Below are 21,425 nucleotides of genomic sequence, written 5' to 3'. Positions count from 1 at the left end.
TTTTTACTCGTAGAGGCCTCATACTTACTGGGGAAAAACAAAATTAAAGATCATTCAGAAGCGAAAGTCACTTAAATATTTTTTTTTCAAAAGCAAGGAGGAAGGAATTTAAAAGGTTAAAATGAACTGACTTGCTGAATTAGGAATTTTCATATAATTTTTTTAAAACTTTTTATTTTATATTGGAGTATAGTTGATTAACAGTGCTATGTTAGCTTCAGATGTACAGTGTAGTGATTCAGTTATATGTATACATGTATCTATAGGATTGGAAATTTTAAAAAAGCAGTGCTTTTTTTTTTTTTTTTTGGTTAAGACATTACAAGATCATTACACAGTACAAAGTTGAAGCTGTAGTGCAAAGAAGAAAGAAATCTCCCCTCCCCCAGACCTCACCATTCAGGAACAGTTGGTGAACATCATTTCAGATGTCTTTCTACTTTGTTACAGACTGAAATTAAAGAGAAAGAAATAAAAAGAAACACAAAAATAAATTAAATGTGTCATTTGCAGTGGGAAGTGTATTGTGAGAGTATAGGAAGGGAGGCTGGGGTGAGGGAGAGATCCTGCCAAATGGAAACTTAAGAGAAGGGACAGGTCAGCATTTCCAGGGAAGGGAGGAGAGATAGGATGGAGACAGGCAGACATTGTTTCTAATCAGGCCAGCTGTTCTTGTTGTCCTCTGGCCTGCAGGCTTATGAGGGTTTTTATTCCTGGCCACTGCCCTCTGTGATCAGACAGAACAATGTGTGTTTACTTTGTGTATGATACTTGGTTAGCTGTGGGAGCACTTGGGTGCGTTGAGAAGCCACTTTGTAGATCTTAAACCTACTTTTTAATCTTTAAATTTGAGCTCTTAGGGATAGCCCACTAGGGAGTAAAGGAATTCCTGTATATCGTTTACCCTCATTCACCAGTTTACATTTTGCCTGTTTGCTCTTATCATTTTCTCTCTATATGCATATTTGCATGTTATATTTTTCTGAAATATTTGAGAATAGATTGGAGATTGTGCACCCTTTATCTCCTAAATCCTTCATTGTTTTCTAAGAACAAGGACATTCTTGTATAAACAGAGTAGCATAGTTAGGAAACTGAATATTGACTCATCGATGTTATTCATGGTTTTTATTCATATTCCATCAAATGATCCTAATAAAGACTTTACGTTACTCCCCACTCCCTGGGCAAACCACCCCCCCCCCCCCAATCTAGGATTAGGTACTGCCTTTAGTTGTCCTATCTCTTTAATCTCCTTTAATCTGGAACATTTCCTCAGATTTTCTGTCTTCCATGACTTCTGATAGTTTTAAATACAGCTTTATTGAGATATAATTTACAAGTCATAAAATTCATCCATTGCATACAATTCAACAATTTTTAAAATAGAGTTATGCAACCATTACCACAATCTACAGTTTAGAATCTTTCCTTCCAAAAAGATCCTTTTTCATCTGACTCTTTTCACTTAGCATAATGTTTTTGAAGTTCATTCATATTGTACTGTTTATCAGTGGTTTGTGTTTATTGCTGAATAATATTATATAGATATACCACATTTTGTTTATCTAACTGATGGACATTTGGATTTCTACTTTGACTATTATAAATAATGCTGCAGTGTACATTTGGATATTACTCATTGTGTGGATATATGTTTTCATAACCCTTGAGTATATTCCTAAGAGTAGAATTATTGCATCAAATTGTTGAACCCAAGTTTGTGTGCCAGATGCACAGTGAGGCCAAACAAAACTAAAATGTTGGAGTTTGGAGTGGAGAAAGGTTTATTGTAGGGCCAAGGAAAGACCTGAACTCCTTCCTCAATGGGTTTCAGGGAGGAGTTTTGGGGAAGGTAAGGGAGAGGAGTAGCAGTGTGTGTGACCTTCCTCTGTCTGGTTGATGGTGAGATAACATGGTGGTGTTCCAGGAATCTCACTCATCAGCATTCTGGTTCCAGCCAGGCTGGGGTCCAGTGCTTGTGCTTAGCCTCGTTACCATCCCCCACCTTGGTGGTAGAGGGCCTTAGTTTCTGTAGAACTCAGAGATATGTATCAAATTGTTAGGCACATCCCCTGAGGAGGAACAGGCCCAGGCCCCATTCACTCCCTTAACTAGTTACTGTTTGAATCTGCCCTTTGGAACTCAGGGAAGGTCTGGGAGGCTGAACCATTTTTCCTACAAATAAGAATTGGGGGATACAGGAAGATTTTTGTACTTGGGAAGGTCTTACAAGATCCTACTTGACTTCATTGTGATAAGTTTATGTGTAACTTTATAAGAAACTGCCAGATTTTTTTCCAAGTGGCTGTAATTGAGGGTTTCAGGTTCTTATCATCCTTGTTGACACTTAGCCTTGTCATCCTTTTTCATTATAGCCATTTCAGTGATAAGTAGTGGTATCTAAGGTTTTAATCTGTATTTTCCTGCTAACGAATCCTGTTGAGTATTTTTTAATGTACATAGTAGTCATTTGTATATTTTATTTGCTGAAGTGTTTATTCAGATCTTTCGCTCATTTTATAATTGGATCTTGAGTTGTGAGAGTTCTTTATATATTCTGGATACAAGTCCTCTATCAGATACAATTTACAAATATATTTTTCTAGTCTGTAGCTTTTTGTTTCTTAATGGTGCTTTTGAAGTACAAAATTTAAAATTTTAAAGTCCAGTTTATCAGTTTTTTCTATTGTGAATCATGCTTTATTTGTCATATGTAAGAACCCTGCCCAATATGTCATGAAGTCATGAAGATTTTGTCCATGTTTTGTTTTTTTAAATGGAGTTTTATAGGTCTTGGCTCTCATATTAGGTCTGTGATCCCTTTTGAGTTAATTTTTGAGTAAGGTGTGAGGTCAGGGTCCAAATTCATCCTTGTCTCACCACCATTTACTGACATGATCTTTCTTTCTCTCTTGAATTGTCCTGGCACTTTGGTGGAAAGAAAATCAATTGACGCAAATGTAAGGGTTTCTCTCTGGACTCAGTTCTTTTCCATTGATCTATATGCTTATCTTCCATCAGAAGTACACTCTCTCCTGGTATTCGTGTATGGCGTTTGTTGGTTCATTTGATGTTTTTCCATGGGTCCCTCAGTCTCTATTTTTTTCTCCCTTTTTTGCTGTTCCTCAGAGTGAATAGTTTCAATTGTCTTGTCTTCAAGTTCTCTTAGGTTCTTCTTCTGCTTGCTAAAATCTGTAAAACCCCTTTAGTTATCTTTTTGTTTCAGTTATTGTACTTTTTAACTCCAGAATTTATGCTTGGTTTCTCTCTATAATTTCTATTTCTTTATGTCCTTCTCATTTTGTTCACACATTGTTTTCCTGATTCCCTATAGCTCACTGAACATATTTAAGACAGTTAATATAACATCTTTGACTTATAATTCCATTGTCTGGGCTTCCCACCAGTAGTTTTTGTCAGGTTTTTTTTTTTCCCCTGTAAATAGACTATACTAGGCTGTTTATTTGTGTGTTTGGTAATTTTTTATGTACTAGACATTGAATTATGTTTGGTAATGTTGGAAATCTAATTCTCCCACTTTTTAGATTGCTGATTTTTGCTTATTGGGGGCTGAAAAGTGAAAGTGATAGTTGCTCAGTCGTGTCTGACTCTTTGTGAACCCATGGACTGTAGCCCACCAGGCTCCTCCGTCCATGGCATTTTCCAGGCAAGAATACTGGAGTGGGTTGCCATTTCCTTCTCTAGGAGATCTTCCCAACCCAGGGATTGAACCCCAGTCTCCCGCATTGTAGGTAGACGCTTTACCATCTGAGCCACCAGGGAAGTCTCTTTAAATCCCATCTCAGCTGGGAAGTGGCTTTAGCCAGTTGGGGGTAAAACACTGGCTAGCCTCTGTGTTGGCCTCCTAGTGGTCAAAGCCCTTGATCAGTAACCAAACCCACAAATCTGATTTTTGGAGGACAAAGCCCTTGTTATCCACCCTGACACCAGCTAGCCACCCTAGGAACCCAGGCTGCCACAGAGTTGTAGGCTGTGGGAGGGTAGCTGCTGAGATCTGGGACTCTTTGCTGCAATGCTTGTACCTGGACACACCTTGAGTAACAGAATACAGAGAAACTATATAGGACTAAAAATAACTTCATGCATGGGCAGTCAGGACAAATCCTGGACAAAAGATGCAAAGAAACCAGAAAACGCAACTGCTACTTCTAAGGAGCCTGGAGCAGAAGCAAGGTACTGCGCATGCCCTCTGTACAGAACGGAGGGGGTGGGCAAACCACCTAAGCCACCCCTCTGGTCTGACATCTGGACACACCCCTACCCTCACCCAATATAATGAACAAGCTCACTATCTGCCCTGCCTCCCAGTTTGGGGAACCAGCAACCAAAGGAAACTTGTTTGTTCTTGCTCATTCCTGCTGAGCATGGGTTTCCCCTTCCCCCTGCCCACCCCAATCCTCCCCTGAATTTCTTGTCTGGTCTCTAGTCAATTTCTGCTAATTAAGGAGGCCAAGAACTCTGTTGCAAGACTACTATGCTAAATGTGAAAATTGACCGAAATTTACCTACCACTTTAGGAAGTCTTTCCTGGAAGCTACAAGTGTTCCCCTAGATTCCAGAATTTCAAATAGTTGCTTCAGACAGTTCCTGCCAACTCCGTAGTTATTTTGGTGGTGGGATGGATTCTTTTTCTGTAATCTTCTTTGATGTCACTCAAATATTATGTCAAACACATATTTTTAAATGAATCTTTCCAATTCCTCTGAACTTTTGGTACTCTATGAGTTTTTTAAGTGGTTACTCTTGTTGAGACTCAGCCTCTCTTCACAGGTGCCTAAATAGAAACACGGAGACAGAGTTTTGGGTGAAGTAGAAAAGACTAGCTTTTATTGCTTTGCCAGGCAAAGGGGTGTAGAGTGGGCTAATGCCTTGAAGACTATGTGGCCCACCATGGAAGGGGTAGTGAGGAGTTTTATAGTGTTCAAGGAGCAGGGCGTGATCGGCTCGTGGATTGGTTGGCATCAAGGTGAAGTTTCTAGCATCATCAACTGTGGGGAAATTAACAAGATGGCTCCAGTCAGGCTCTCTCGCTCCACCTCTCACACCCTCTCACCCTACGTTCTGTAAACAATGACTTTGCGGGGGTTATGTAACAACTGAGATCAATTATAGCAATACGCATGCACGCCACAAGGTACTTACTGGCTACTTTTGTTCCATTATATAAGCTTCACCTGAAAAGCCCTGGCTCCCAGGGCGGCATCATAGTTATGTTACGTGAGAGAATGCGATGACTCGGTTGTGGCTATGTTGTGGCTGCTGCTACCGTTGTTGTGTCGGCTAGGAGAGAGATGTGTTATGGCTGCTGCCAGTCAGGAGAGAATAAACACGTCTGCAGTTCCTAAGGCTCCTTGTGTCTCCTTCCAGCCTCTTAGCTTGCCTACCCTGGGCTCAGTGAACAGTGAGCAGCAGAACAATTGGCATCACGAACAGGATCAGCAATACAGCCAACCTTCTGGTTTCACCCAGTGTAGGGTCTGTGTTCCTGTGGTCAGCAGTTTTCATCTGACCTGCCGTTTTCATCTGGAGGGGTCTGCTTCCTGTAAAAACAACTTAGGAATGTGTGTCAGGCGTTTATATCTTTCAGGAAACTGGGAGTTTGGTGATTCTGTTATGTGGCAGAATTATAGTCTAAATAGTTACCACTTCCTTAGCCCAACAGCTATTCTTTGCTTCCTCATCTTCACATTTCCCACTCTTTAACTCTGGAGTCAGCATTTTACTTCAAAAGACAAGGACATGGGGCTTGTACATGGTTTCAGCTCTAAGGGTAATAATATGTAGATTTATCTATTTCAAATTGATCCTGACTTAGTTCTGGTAAAATATAAGAACTTTGTTCCAACAGAGCTCCATTTTTATCCTCCTTTCTTTGTGCCGTTATTGTTATGTCTAACATCAACATGTTACCATTTTTGCTTTATGCACCCTTGTTGTTTTAAAAGTATTAAGAGGGAGAACTATGTTTATACAGTATTGTACATTTAACCACAAATTTACCAGTTTTAGTGTCCTTACTTCTTGTGGATTTGAATTACCATCTGTTGGTGTTTTCTTTCACCCTGAAGGACATCCTGAGCTAGTGTGGGCAATGATAAAGCCTTGGTTAAGAATGCCTTAGACTCCCACTGTTCTTATCATGCAGTCAGCAGTGTTTTATTAGTAAACATGCTTCTGTTAATGTTTGGTCCAGTTTCAGAGCCCTGAAATGTTTTTGACAATTTAGTGATATTTTTTAGTTGGTTTTTGTGGAGAGAGTTTTCTGAACTCTTTCACTCTGTCATAGCTGGAAGCCTGTTCACCCAGCTTGATATTTTCTGCAGAATATGGACAGCTTTTCTTCATCTTTTTTTTTTTGTTTTAATAATTGTGGTAAGATACACATACTAGAAAACTTACTAAATTTAAACATTCTTAAATGTACAGTTCAGTAGTCTTGAATACATTCATGATTTTATGCACTTGTCACTGTTGTCCATCTCCATAACTTTATGTCTTGCAAAACTGAAACTCTAAACCCATTAAACAATTACTCTCTGTTATCTCCTTCCCCAACCCCTGGTAATCACCATTCTACTCTGTCTCTATTATTTTGACTAAATAGCTTATTTAAGGAAAATTGTATATTGGTTTTTTGTGAGTGGCTGAATAATATTCCACTGTATACACATACATTTTGTTTATCCATTCATCTGTTGATGGGCATTTGGGTTGATCCCACATTTTAGCTATTGTGAGTAATACTGCTATGAATATGGGTGTAAAATTATCTCCTTGCGACGCTGTTTTGCATTCTATACGGTATATCCCCAGAAGTAGATGTTGTGGGTTGGAAAAGAATTTCCTGACATGAGGCAGACTGAGAGGAGGATTGAGTTTTTTAGAGTGGGAGATGCTGTTATAACAGCGGCTGGCTCAAGCAAGAGCCCACGCTTTTTGTAGCCTCACAACAAAGAAAATTCCTGCTGGAAGGGTGGCATTAGGTGATTTGTGGTGCTATAAGGTGGTGAACAAGGTGGATATTTTTATCTAATATGCTGTCAGAGAACAGGCCAGTTTAGATCAGAGGGGCTCTCGGCAACCGTTGTTATGGGGCTCAGTCAGTTCCGGAGATGACCTTGGTTGTGGGGCTCCACATCTGTGGCCTTGGTACAAGGCCTTGCACCTGTGACCTTGGTACAGGGCTCCACAGTAGACTTTCTGGATTGTGTGATAATTCTATTTAAAAGTTTTTGAGGAACCACCATGCTATTTTTCGCAGCAGCTGTACCATTTTACATTCCCACCAGCAGTGCACAAGGGGCCCAATTTCCCCTCATCCTTACCGACACTATTTGTTTTCTATTTTTTCAATAGTAGCCATCGTAATGCGTGTGATGTAGCATCTCATTCGAGGTTTGATTTGCCCTCATGCAAGTGATTCTGAGCTGGAGTGGGAGGGACTCGCAACAATGAGGTGAGGTGCAATAACAATGGCTGCCTAACTTCCTAACTGCACCTCTGGTTAGAATCAGCAACTGACCATCAGAGCATAGATTTCCAATATTTGGAGGACAGAGTCCCTTTTGCCTTTGTCTGGGTAAACTGTTCCAGGAAAACATGCATAGCTGCCTGTGCCTCATGGCTCAGTTAGGGGCTGGGTAGGGGTGGGTGCTGCTGCGCTGAGAGCTGAAATTGAGATGAACCACGATTTGCCTTCCTAATCTTCCTCTGGAAGTTAAAAACCTTCAGTAGGCTCTGGAGTTACAAAAAGTTACATGAGGCAGATTCTGCCAGTGCAGTTTTTGTCCAGGTGGAGTGTCAGATTCCTGGGGCTTCCCACTCTACTATCGTCCCATAATCCTCTCTATAGATCCCTTTTGTGCTGTCCTGAGCTATGTCCTATGAGTTACAGAAATTGGACTCAGACCCAGGGCAGGGCTAAAAATGGACATACTTCTCTTAAGCTGACATGGCTCAGGGAAGGATAGAAGCTGGTGGTTGGGCAAGGGGTCGTTGGGCTCATATCTTGTCAGGGTCCTCCAGCCCCCTGGGAAATCTTGTTTTTCCCAAAAGATGGCCTGAGGGTTGGCTCTTCACAGCACCGCTGTCCCTATGGAGCCCTTCTGGCTCCTGCTGCCTCCTTATTGCCCATCTGCCTTGTCTAGGGGTGGGCAGACATTGAATACTCAGGGTAAAGTCGCACTTAACCTCTTAGCCTTACCCTGTAACTATTGGGTATCCTCTGTGTGGAGTGGGAAAGGGGCTCCAGGTAGAGGTCAAGGGTCCAGGATAAGTGTTGGCCCTGTGTATCATGCCTAAGGTTTCCATTCATTCTTCCAGCCAGTTTTGTACAGACAGAGGCTCTGGCCTGAGGTGTGTTTAGAGGTGGGGTTTAGAGGTGGTGGGGTTCTCTCTGAGTTCATGTCCTGGTGGAGCTTTTGGGGAACGAATGCTCCGCCAAGGAAAGAAGAGGTTATTTGGTCCAGAAAGTAATGTGTCAACCCTCCCACCAGTTATGGGGAGAAGATCGCATATACAATTTTGGTAGAAACTGTACAGATTAGCTCTCTTGGATAGAATTTCTGTGAATAAAAGCCAAATGTACTTTCACTGTTGCCTCTGTCTTTCTGCAGATGATGCCTTGAACACCTCTGTAACCAGATACCTTTGCCTTTCTCTTTTGGCAGAGGAATGTCACGGCATCCGGAGTCATCCCTCAGATTTCTCTGATCATGGGCCCGTGTGCTGGTGGGGCTGTCTACTCTCCAGCTTTAACAGACTTCACGTTCATGGTGAAGGTAAGCAAGAAGTGCCTGGTTCTCCTGCCCTGTGAGAGTTATGCAGCACCTCACCTGCAATAGCAGTCATTCCTGACCCAGGTCTGGGTTGTTATCTGTACAGTTGCATTGACTTTCAATGTAGTGATGATAAAATCTTGGTAGGGAGAAACTTTGGGCATGAAAACTGCAGCTTGTATGGATTCACTGGCAAAATGTGCTTGTGTACTTCATTGGTGGGTGGTTTTGCTTGCTGATGTGAATTGCAGGTGATTTGAGGTAATCGAAGAATTCTATCCTCTGCCCAGACAGGTGATTATTTACTGGATTCTTTTAGAAGGTTTCTCATGGAAAACTTTTTTGTAATCTGTTCCATTGGGAAGTTGTTTCTTATGTTCTGCCTTTATTTCTTCAGCTCTTTGCCATTTTATTATATTTTGTCTGTGATGGTAATGTTAGATCTGATTTCTAGCTTCATTGTGCAAGGTACATATCTTTATTACACGATTTAGATGACTTGATATTTTAAAATGATTTTGGGGGACTTCCCTGGCAGTTTAGTGGTTAAGACTTTGCCTTCCAATGCAGGGAGTTTGGGTTTGATCCCTGGGTCAGGAAGATCCCCTGGAGAAGGGAATGACAACCCACTCCAGTATTCTTGCCTGGAGAATTCCATGGACAGAAGAGCCTGGTGGGCTACAGTCCATGGGGTCAAAAAGAGTCAGACATGACTGAGTGACTAACATACTTTTCTGGGAGCTAAGATCCCATAGTCCTCATGGCCAAAAAACCAAAACATAAACAACAGAAGCAATATTGTAACAAATTCAGGAAAGACTTTAAAAATGGTCCACATTAAAAAAAGAAAGTCATATAAATGGAATCATACAATATGTAGCCTTTGAAAAAAATGATTTTTAAAAGAAGCCTATTTGAAATCATACGTGTGTAATTACCCTTACCCTGATACTTAAAAAAAGTCTTTTCTCTTAAAATATTTTTAAACATAATGAGCAATAAATGTCAAGACAAATTAGTGTGCAAAATGAAAGAGAATCATCCAAGATGAAACAGTGTAAACACAGGAAGTGTACATAGGAAACACTTTTCTCTTTGGCATTAGGAATTAAGGTTTAGCAGAGTCCTTATCCCTTGACTCAACTATTTTTTCTTAGTGATGGATTAAAAACAACCTCAAAGTTCAATGTTCAGTTTAGGTTGGGCTTTAAAAATTAAGATGACCACATCCCTTACTTCCTGAACTTTGCCCACTAAATCTGTGTATGCCATACCTACCTGGTGCTACCTAGTTGTCTTCCTACCTGGTAGGAATGGAGGTGTGGGATCAGTTCCTTTGGCTAAAGCCTTCTTTCCTCCTCTCCCTACTTACATGCTGGGATTTTAAAACATTTTCCCCTGTTTTATTGAGATATAATTGACATATAACATTGTTCTAGTTTAAGGTGTACATGTTGATTTGATACTTACATATTGCAAAATGATTACCCCTGTAGTCCTCGCATAAATGCCATTCCTATTTTGTGAGGATAACATTTAGGATCTACTCTCTCAGCAGTTTTCAGTATATGATATGATATTTACTGATAACTAATCACCATGTTGTACAGTAAATCCCCAGAACTTATTCATCTTATAATTGGAAGGTTGAATCTTTTGATTAACATGCCCCCCTCCAACTTGGTAACCTCCATTCTTTTTCTACTAGTTCAGCTGTTTTGGAGTTCACATATGAATGAGATCATACAGTATTTCTCTTTCTCTGACTTACTTTACTTAGCATATGCTAAGCAAAGTGCCCTAAGGGTCCATTCATGTCACAAATGGTAGGATTTCCTTTTTTATCATGGCTGAATATTTCTCTGGGTGTGGTTGTGTGTCTGTATGTGTCACATTTTCTTTATTGATATGCATATCCAATGGGTGATGCTGTGTGTATATGTGTGTGTGTGTCACATTTTTTTTTTATCCATTCATCCATTGGTGGGCGCTTAGGTTGTTTCAGTATCTTGGTTATTGTGAATAATCCTGTATTGAACATGGAAAAGCAGATATCTCTTCGAGGTCCTGATTTGATTTCCTTTGGATACATACCAAGAAGTGAGATTGCTGGATCATTTTATAGTTCTATTTTTAGTTTTTTGAGGAATCTTTCCATATGTTTTTCTACAATAGCTGTATCAATTTACATTCCTACCAGTGTGCACAAGTGTTCCATTTTTTTCCACATCCTCAGTAACACTTGTCATTTCTTGACTTTTTGGTAATTGCCATTCTAACAGGTGTGAAGCTAAAACCTCATTGTGGTTTTGGTTTGCATTTCCCTGATGATGAGTGATATTGAGCATCTTTTCATGTACCCATTTTTATATTCTCTTTGGAGAAATACCTGTTCAGATCCTTTGCCCATTTTTTAATCAAAAAAAATTTGCTGTTGAGTTCTGTATATGTTTTGAATGTTAACTCCTTAATAGATATATGATTTGCAGATACTTTCTCCAATTCAGTAGGTTGCCGTTTCATTTTGTTGATTGTTTCTTTTGCTCTGTAGAAGCTTTTTAGTTGGATATAGTCCCACTTACTAATTTGTTTTTAAAAATTCATTTATTTATGGCTGTGCTGGGTCTTTATTGCTGTTCTAGGTGCGAGGGCTTCCGTAATTGCAACATGTGGGTTCTAGAGTGCTGGCTCAGTAGATGTGGAGCATGGCCTTAGTTTTTTGGTGGCATGTGTGATCTTCCCAGACCAAGGAGCAAACCTGTGTCTCCTGATTGGCAGGTGGTTGCTTTATCACTGAGCCACTATGGAAGCCTCACACTTATTTTGCTTCTGTTGCATCCCCTTTTGGTGTCATACATAAAATTATTGCCAAGACCAGTGTTAGGCAGTATTTCCCCTGTGGTTTTTTTTTTTTTTTCTAGAAGTTTATAGCTTCAGGTTTTTAAGTTGTTAACTCAATTTAAGTTAATTTTTGTGAGAGGTGTAAGATATGGGTCCAAGTTCAATTTCACCTTCTGCATGTGGTTATCAAGTTTTCCCATTGTAAATTTATTGAAGAGACTATCTTTTCCTCACCAAGTATTCTTGACTCACTTGTCAAGTATTCATTGACTGTATATGTGAGTGCTTGTTTCTGGGCTCTTGATTCTAGTCCATTAGTCTGTGTTTCTCTTTTTATGCCATGACAAACTTCTGTTGAAAAATGCCATTGCAGTTTTGATAGGAGTTGCATTGAATTTATAGATGGCTTTGGATAGTATGAACATTTTGACAATATTTTTATCCATAAACATGGGTTTTCCCCCCCCATTTATTTGTGTCTTCTTTGGTGTTTTTCATCAAAGTCCTATAGTTTTCAATTCCTTGGTTAAATTAATCCCTAGGTATTATAATGTTCAATGTTATTGTGAATAGGCTGGTTTTATTTCTTTCTCAGATATTTTGTATATAGTATATATTTTGTATATAGTATGTAGAAGTACAGCTGATTTCTATGTTGACTTTGTATGCTTTGTCTTTTAATCCTGTGTTTTCATCCTAAGTAATTCCATTCTTCACTGGTAGAACTTTAATACCTACGTATTGGCACCACCTCCTCTTTCTCATCCTCCACAACTAATCATTAAGCCTTAACCAGTCTGCATCTTAAATTTCCCATGTGTTTAATGAGAGTACAGTAAAAATGCTAGCAGATTCTCTTTTAAAGGACTAGACAAGGTAACTATAAAGTTCCAATTAGGGGGAAAACTACAGTGTAAAATAGATATACCATGAAGGAAGTGCAATGAAGGGCTAGCGCTGCCAGGGGAGAAAATACATTATAAAGCTAAAATAACTAAAACTGTTTGGTCAGTTTGTAAATAAGTAGCTGCTGCTGCTAAGTCAATTCAGTCGTGTCTGACTCTGTGCAACCCCATAGATGGCAGCCTGCCAGGCTCCGCCGTCCCTGGGATTCTCCAGGCAAGAACACTGGAGTGGGTTGCCATTTCCTTCTCCAATGCATGAAAGTGAAAGTGAAGTTGCTCAGTCATATCTGACTCTTAGCTACCCCATGGACTGCAGCCTATCAGGCTCCTCTGTCCATGTTTTCCAGGCAAGAGTACTGGAGTGGGTTGCCATTGCCTTCTCCGTAGTAAATAAGTAGACCAAGGAACAGAACAGAATTGAGAAATAAATCTAAATATACTTGTGTGTGTTAGTCACTCAGTCATGTCTGATTCTTTTTGACCCCATGGACTATAGCTTGCCAGGCTCCTCTGTCCATGGAATTCTCCAGGGAATAATACTGGAGTGGGTTGTCATTTCCTTCTCCAGGGGATCATCCCAATCCAGGGATCGAACCTCGGCCTCCCGCATTACAGGCAGGTTCTTTACCATCTGAGCCACAGGGAAGCCCAAATATACTTAGACATTTAATTTAGAATGAAAAGGATATTATTCTATTCAGGGTCATTGATAATATCAGTTTCTCTTATCAAAGACACCAATGATTTCTGTATCACTAAATCCAGTGGACATTTCTCAGTCCTCATCTTTCTTGATCTTCCAGCAGCACTTGACCCATCTCGTCACTTCTTCCTCTTTGAAACATCAGGGCACTCTACTCTCTTGGTTTGTTTCTAGCGATTCTCTCATTCCCTTGGTGATCTTATCCTATCTCAAGACTTTAAATATCTATGTGCTGACAGCTCTCAGACCCATTTTTTCAGGATGAAACGGTCTCCGGAACTCCAGGACTAAACATTTAGTTTCCTATCAACATTTCCATTTGGACTTTAATGGGTATCTCAAAATGGATAGGTTTAGATCTTTCATGAACCTTTCCCAAAATGCTCTTTTGTAGCCTTCCTCCTCTCAATAAATGGCAAGACCAGCCTTCCATTGGCTCAGGTCAAAAACATTGGCATAATTTTGACTCATATTTTTCTGTCACATTCCAAGTTCAATCAGTCAGAAATCATATTTGCTGTACCTTGGGATATAATCTAAAGCATAACCAAATTGGCATGTATGTCTTATTACTTACACTGCCAGTACTTTGAGTCAGACACCTCATCTGGGGTTATTGCAGAATCCTTCTAACTGATTTTCCTGCTTCTGTCTCAGCCTCCTCTCCCAGTTAATTTAAAAAAAATTTAATACTTTGTTTATTTGCTTGTTTATTTATTTTTACTTTTGGCTGCACTGGGTCTTGCTGTGCAGAGACTTTCTCTGATTGGGGCAAGCAGGGACTACTCTCTAGTTGAGGCATGTGGACTTCTCGTTGCGGTGGCTTCTCTTGAGCTCAGGGTTTAGAACACAGGCTCACTAGCTGTGGCACACGGGCTTAGCTGCCGCTCAGCATGTGGGATCTTCCTGGAGCAGGGATGGAATCCATGTCCCCAGAATTGACAGGCAGATTCTTAACCACTGAACCACTGGGGAAGTCCCCAGAATTTTGAACACTTTAAATTTTCTAATATAATACATACTCAGGGAAGTACATAAAGTATGTAAAGCAATTATTATTAAGTACAGATTCATGTAAATAACACCTAGATCGAGAAATGGCCCTCCAGAGACTTCCCTGGTGGTCCCGTGGTTAAGACTCTGTGCTGCCACTGCGAGGGGCTGTGGTTTTGATCCCTGGTCAGGGAACTATGATCCCATATGCCATTTAGCTCAGCCAAAAATTTTAAAGACAGAAAGAAATGGCCCTCCAGGAACCCTGCTCTCATTACCCTCCTAATCACTATTGTCTCCATCTATCCTGCCTAGAAGTATTTATTTCAACTTTTTTGGTAATTTAAAAATTTGTTTTGCTTTTCAGTTTAAAATTTTATTTATGTCTCACTAAACAGTGGGGTAATGCTGCCTATTTTACCTTTAGAATAAATACAATATACATTCTTTTGTGTGTGACTGTGACTCGTGCTTTTAAGGTTTATCCATGTACTTTGTAAAAATATTGCATTTTAATAGTGGTATAGCCATTACAAATCATGCTGATGTAAGCATTCTTACACATGTATCTTGCTGCATACATGTTTCAGGTTTTTTTTTTTTTTTCAGTTTTTTTTTTAAATAGGATTGTATATATATATATATATATATGTATTTTCATTTATTTTTATTAGTTGGAGGCTAATTACTTTTACAATATTGTAGTGGTTTTTGTCATACATTGACATGAATCAGCCATGGAGTTACGTGTATTCCCCATCCCGATCCCCCCTCCCACCTCCCTCTCTACCCTATCCCTCTGGGTTTTCCCAGTGCACCAGGCCCGAGCACTTGTCTCATGCATCCCACCTGGGCTGGTGATCTGTTTCACCATAGATAATATACATGTTTCGATGCTGTTCTCTCGAAACATCCCACCCTCGCCTTCTCCCACAGAGTCCAAAAGTCTGTTCTGTACATCTGTGTCTCTTTTTCTGTTTTGCATATAGGGTTATCATTACCATCTTTCTAAATTCCATATATATGTGTTAGTATACTGTAATGGTCTTTATCTTTCTGGCTTACTTCACTCTGTATAATGGGCTGCAGTTTCATCCATCTCATTAGAACTGATTCAAATGAATTCTTTTTAATGGCTGAGTAATATTCCATGATGTATATGTACCACAGCTTCCTTATCCATTCGTCTGCTGATGGGCATCTAGGTTGCTTCCATGTCCTGGCTATTATAAACAGTGCTGCGATGAACATTGGGGTGCACGTGTCTCTTTCAGATAAAAAATATGAAACGCTTCACAAATTTGCGTGTCATCCTTGCGCAGGGGCCATGCTAATCTTCTCTGTATCGTTCCAATTTTAGTATATGTGCTGCCAAAGTGAGCACATGTTTCAGTTTTTCAAAGTCGTAGGATATACATATCTTCAGCTTTCCTAGGTAACACTTGTTACCAAGAAGTTGCAGCAATTTACACTTCTGCTAGTAGTGTGTGAGAATTTCACTTGTTCTATGTCCTTGCCGACTGCATCGATGGTGTCGCTGCCTTGTTGATCATGAATTTGAGCAAGCTCCGGGAGTTGGTGATGGACAGGGAAGCCTGGTGTGCTGCAGTCCATGGGGTCGCAAAGAGTCAGACACGACTGAGTGGCTGAACTGAACTTGACTGAACTGATGTCCTTGCCAGCACTTTTATTGATGCAATTTAATTAATGCCAGTTTACATGTGGTGTGATCTCTTCTTGTCTTAATTTGCATTTACATGACTGATGAGGTTGAACCCTTTTCATATGTTTCTTTCATTTATTTTTGTCTATGCTGTGTGACTTGTGGGATCTTAGTTCCCTGACCAAGAACTGAACCCAGGCCCTTGGCAGTAAAAGCGAGGAGTCTAACCACTGGTCTGCCAGGGAATTCATTTGCATGTTTCTTTTGTGGCATGCCTGTTCATCTATTTTGCCCATTTTTAAAAATTGAGGTTTTCATTTTTTTCGTACTGGTTTTTAACAGTTCTTTATATGGTCTGGCTATAAGTATCAATTATGTATGTTGCACCTGTCTTCTCCAACTCTGTGACGTGAAGTTTTGCTGTCCTTTGGGCAGAATTAAAAAATCTTTTTATCTTGAAATTTCAAATGTACAGAACTCTTAACTGAAAATGGGTTATATATATCATGTCCCTTTACCTTTTTAATGTTTCAGTATGTAATTCTTAAGAACTTATATAACCAGTTGTTAAATTCTGGAAGTTTAACACTGATATAATACTTTTTAAAAATTGTTTACTTATTTTTGACCGTGCTGGGTCTCTGCTGCACATGCTGCTCTCCAGTTGCAGTGAGCAGAGGCTACTTTCTTGTGGTGGTGCTCGGGCTTCTCATTGCAGCGGCTTCTCTTGTTGTGAAGCCTGGGCTCTAGGCGTGCGGGCTTCAGTAGTTACGGCACAAGGCTCGGTAGTTGTCGCTCCCAGGCACTAGGACACAGACTCAATAGTTATGGTGCATGGGGTTATTTGCTTCGAGGCACGTGGGATCTTCCCTGACCCAGGATCCAACTAATGTCTCCTGCATTGGCAGGTGGGTTCTTCACCACTGAGCCATCAGGGAAGTCCAGATATAATACTTAAAAAAAAAATTTATAGAATATACATAAGAAATGGTTAATGTGGTAAAAATTTGTTACATTTCAGTGGCCTTGCTGCTGCTGCTGCTGCTGCTAAGTCGCATCAGTCGTGTCTGACTCTGTGCGACCCCATAGATGGCAGCCCACCAGGCTCCCCCATCCCTGGGATTCTCCCGGCAAGAACACTGGAGTGGTTGCCAGAGTGGCCTTAGGTACATTTATATACTTGTGCAACCATTACCACCAGAAATTTTTCATATACACCACAGTTGAAACTCTGTACTCATTGAATGTTAGTTCCTCATTCCCCACTCCCAGTCCCTTTCTATCTCAGAAATTTTGGACTCATACAATATTTGTCTTTTTGTGACTGGTGTATTTCGGTTAGTATGTCTTCACGGCTCATGATTATGTTAGCATGTGTCAACCTTCCGTTATAAGAGTGATTATATTCCTTTGTATCTACTACTATATTTTGTTTATTCATCTGCCAGTGAACATGTGAGTTGTTTCCACCTTTTGGCTATTGTAATTCTGTAGTAAACGTCAGTGTATATATATCTGTCTGAATCCCTGTTTTCAATTCTTTTGGATGTATATTTAGGAGTGGAGTTCCTGAGTTCACTTAGGTTCAGTTGCTCAGTCGTGTCCGACTCTTTGTGACCCCATGGACTGCAGCATGCCGGGCCTCCCTGTCTATCACCAACTCATGGAGTTTACTCAAACTCCATGTCCAAACTCAAACTCAAACTCATGTCCATCGAGTCGGTGATGCCATCCAACCATCTCATCCTCTGTTGCCCCCTTCTCCTCCTGCCCCCAATCCCTCCCAGCATCAGGGTCTTTTCAAATGAGTCAGTTCTTCACATCAGGTGGCCAAAGTATCGGAGTTTTAGCTTCAGCATCAGTCCTTCCAGTGAATATTCAGGACTGATTTCCTTTAGGATGGACTGGTTGGATCTCCTTGCAGTTCAAGGGACTCTCAAGAGTCTTCTAAAACACCACAGTTCAAAAGCATCAATTCTTGGGTGCTCAGCTTTCTTTATAGTCCAACTCTCAGATCTGTACATGACTGCTGGAAAAACCATAGCTTTGATTAGACAGACCTTTTTTGGCAAAGTAATGTCTCTGCTTTTTAATATGCTGTCTAGGTTGGTCATAACTTTCCTTCCACAGAGCAAGCGTCTTTTAATTTCATGGCTGCAGTCACCATCTGCAGTGATTTTGGAGCCCCCCAAAATAAAGTCTGTCAGTTTCCACTGTTTCCCCATCTATTTGCCATGAAGCGATGGGACCAGATGCCATGATCTTAGTTTTCTGAATGTTGAGTTTTAAGCCAACTTTTTCACTCTGCCCTTTCACTTTCATCAAGAGGCTCTTTAGTTCTTCACTTTCTGCCATAAGGGTGCTGTCATCTTCATATCTGAGGTTATTGATATTTCTTCCAGCAATCTTGATTCCAGCTTGTGCTTCCTCCAGCCCAGCATTTCTCATGATGTACTCTGCATATAAGTTAAATAAGCAGGGTGACAGGATACAGCCTTGATGTACTCCTTTCCCTATTTGGTACCAGTCTGTTGTTCCATGTCCAGTTCTAACTGTTGCTTCTTAACCTGCATCCAGGTTTCTCAAGAGGCAGGTCAGGTGGTCTGGTATGCCCTTCTCTTTCAGAATTTTCCACAATTTATTGTGATCCACACAGTCAAAGGCTCTGGCATAGTCAACAAAGCAGAAATAGGTGTTTTTCTGGAACCCTCTTGCTTTTTCAATGATCCAATGAATGTTGGCAATTTGATCTCTGGTTCCTCTGCCTTTACTAAATCCAGTTTGAACTTCTGGAAGTTCACGGTTCACATACTGTTGAAGCCTGGCTTGAAGAATTTTGAGCATTACTCTACTAGCGTGAGATGAGTGTAATTGTGCGGTAGTTTGAGCATTCTTTGGCACTGCCTTTCTTTGAGATTGGAATGAAAACTGACCTTTTCTAGACTTGTGGCCACTGCTGAGTTTTCCAAATTTACTGGCATATTAGTGCAGCACTTTCACAGCATCATCTTTTAGGATTTGAAATAGCTCAACTAGAATTCCATCACCTCCACTAGCTTTGTTCACAGTGATGCTTCCTAAGGTCCGCTTGACTTCGCATTCCAGGACGTCTAGCTCTAGGTGAGTGATCATACCATCGTAATTATCTGGGTCATGAAGATCTTTTTTGTATAGCTCCTCTGTGTATTCTTGCCACCTCTTCTTAATATCTTCTGCTTCTGTTAGGTCCATATCATTTCTATCCTTTATTGAGCCCATCTTTGCATAAAATGTTCCCTTGGTATCTCTAATTTTCTTGAAGAGATCTCTAGTCTTTCTCATTCTGTTGTTTTCCTCTATTTCTTTGCATTGATCACTGAAGAAGGCTTTCTTATCTTTCCTTGCTATTCTTTGGAACTCTGCATTCAAACGGGTATATCTTTCCTTTTCTCCTTTGCCTTTACCTTTTTTCTCAGCTATTTGTAAGGCCTCCTCAGACAACCATTTTGCTTTTTTGTGTTTCTTTTTCTTGGGGATGGTCTTGCTCCCTGTCTCCTGTACAATGTCATGAACTTCTGTCCATAGTTCTTCAGACAGTCTGTCTGTCACTCTAATCCCTTGCTTCTATTTCTCACTTTGACTGTATAATCGTAAGGGATTTGATTTAGGTCGTACCTGAATGGTCTAGTCGTTTTCCCTACTTTCTTCAATCTAAGTCTGAATTTGGCAATAAGGAGTTCATGATCTGAACCACAGTCAGCTCTTGGTCTTGTTTTTCCTGACTGTATAGAGCTTCTCCATCTTTGGCTGCAAAGAATATAATCAATCTGATTTTGGTGTTGACCATCTGGTGATGCCCATGTGTAGAGTTGTCTCTTGTGTTGCTGGAAGAGGGTGTTTGCTATGACCAGTGTGTTCTCTTCGCAAAACCCTGTTAGCCTTTGCCCTGCTTCATTCTGTACTCCAAGGCCAAATGTGCCTGTTACTCCAGGTGTTTCTTGACTTTCTACTTTTGATTCCAGTCCTCTATAATGAAAAGGACATCTTTTTTGGGTGTTAGTTCTAGAAAGTCTTGTAGAACATTTCATGGAAGTGTTCAACTTCAGCTCCTTCAGCATTTTTGGTCAGGGCATTGACTTGGGTTATCGTGATTTTGAATGGTTTGCCTTGGAAACGAACAGAGATCATTTTGTCATTTTTGAGATTGCATACAAGTACTGCGTTTCAGACTCTTTTGTTGACTATGATGGCCACTCCATTTCTTCTAAGGGATTCCTGCCCACAGTAGTAGATATAATGGTAATCTGAGTTAAATTCACCCATTCCAGTTCATCTCAGTTTGCTGATTCCTAAAATGTTGACGTTCACTCTTGCTATCTCCTCTTTGACCACTCCAATTTTCCTTGATTCATGGACCTAACATCCCAGGTTCCTATGCAATATTGCTCTTTACAGCACTGGACTTTGCTTCTATCACATCCACAACTGGGTGTTGTTTTTGCTTTGGCTCCATCTCTTCATTCTTTCTGGAGTTATTTCTCCACTGATCTCCAGGTAGCATACTGGGCACCTACCGACCTGGGGAGTTCATCTTTCAGTGTCCTATCTTTTTGCCTTTTCACACTTTTTGACAAAATGGTAATTCTGTTTAATATTTTGAGGGAACATCACACTGTTTTTGCACAATGTCTGTACCATTTTACATTCTCACCAATAATGCACAAAAGTTCCATCTTCTCCACATTCTTGCCAGCACTTGTTTTCTGTTTTGATGATAGCTATATTAGTTTGTGTGAAGTGGTATCTCATTGTGGTTTTCATTTATATTTCCTAATATAATTAGTGATATTGAGCCTCTTTTCATATTATTTGCCATTGGTAAGGGTTTCCCTGGTAGCTCGTTTGGTGAAGAATATGCCTGCAGTGTAGGAGACCTGGGTTTGATCCATGGGTTGGGAAGATCCCCTGGAGTAGGAAATGTCAAGCCACTCCAGTATCCTTGCCTGGAAAGTCTCATGGACAGCGGGGCCTGGTGGGCTGCAGTTCATGGGGTCGCAAAGAGTTGGGAATGACTGAGCAAGTGATACTTTCACTTTCATGTATCTTTTTGGAAATGTCTATGCAAGTCTTCTTGATTGGATTGTTTTTGTTGTTGTTGAGTTGTAGAAGTTCTTTACATATTCTGATATTACCGCATAACAGATACATCTTTGAAAATATTTCCTTCCATTCTATGGGCTGCTTTTTTATTCTACTGGTGTTTTTTGCACAAAAGATTTTAATTTGATGAAATCTATGTACTTTTGTTATCTCTGCTTTTGTTGTCATACCTGAGAAGTCTTGCCAAATCCAGTGTCACAAGAGTTTCCACTTTTTCTTTTCTGAGTTGTATAGTTTTAGCTCTTATGTTTGGTCCTTTGATCTATTTTGAGTTAATTTTTGTGTATCATATAACATAAGGTCCAACTTCATGTTTTTGCATGTGGATATCCAGTTTTCCCAGCAATATTTTTTTTCATTATAGTTTATTACAGGATATT

The 21,425-nt window shown here is 40.2% G+C and overlaps 1 protein-coding gene and 1 non-coding gene across 3 annotated transcripts in view; one reads left to right on the top strand and one right to left on the bottom strand.

Moving 5' to 3' along the window:
* Positions 1 to 21,425, top strand: part of PCCB (propionyl-CoA carboxylase subunit beta) — a 93,486-nt gene that overhangs the window by 8,446 nt on the left and 63,615 nt on the right. For both annotated transcript variants that reach the window (XM_043474337.1, XM_043474338.1), the window contains one exon: positions 8,694 to 8,804. In XM_043474337.1, coding sequence (XP_043330272.1) covers positions 8,694 to 8,804 — 111 coding nt within the window. The remainder of the gene's footprint in view (positions 1 to 8,693; positions 8,805 to 21,425) is intronic.
* On the bottom strand, positions 15,521 to 15,627 carry LOC122445718. Its single transcript, XR_006270663.1, has one exon. It is a non-coding gene; the product is annotated as a U6 spliceosomal RNA (small nuclear RNA).

The sequence above is a fragment of the Cervus canadensis genome, chromosome 7 (genome assembly GCF_019320065.1).
Source record: "Cervus canadensis isolate Bull #8, Minnesota chromosome 7, ASM1932006v1, whole genome shotgun sequence".
In the NCBI taxonomy this organism is placed as follows: Eukaryota; Metazoa; Chordata; class Mammalia; order Artiodactyla; family Cervidae; genus Cervus; species Cervus canadensis.
This window is presented reverse-complemented; position numbering and strand designations above follow the sequence as displayed.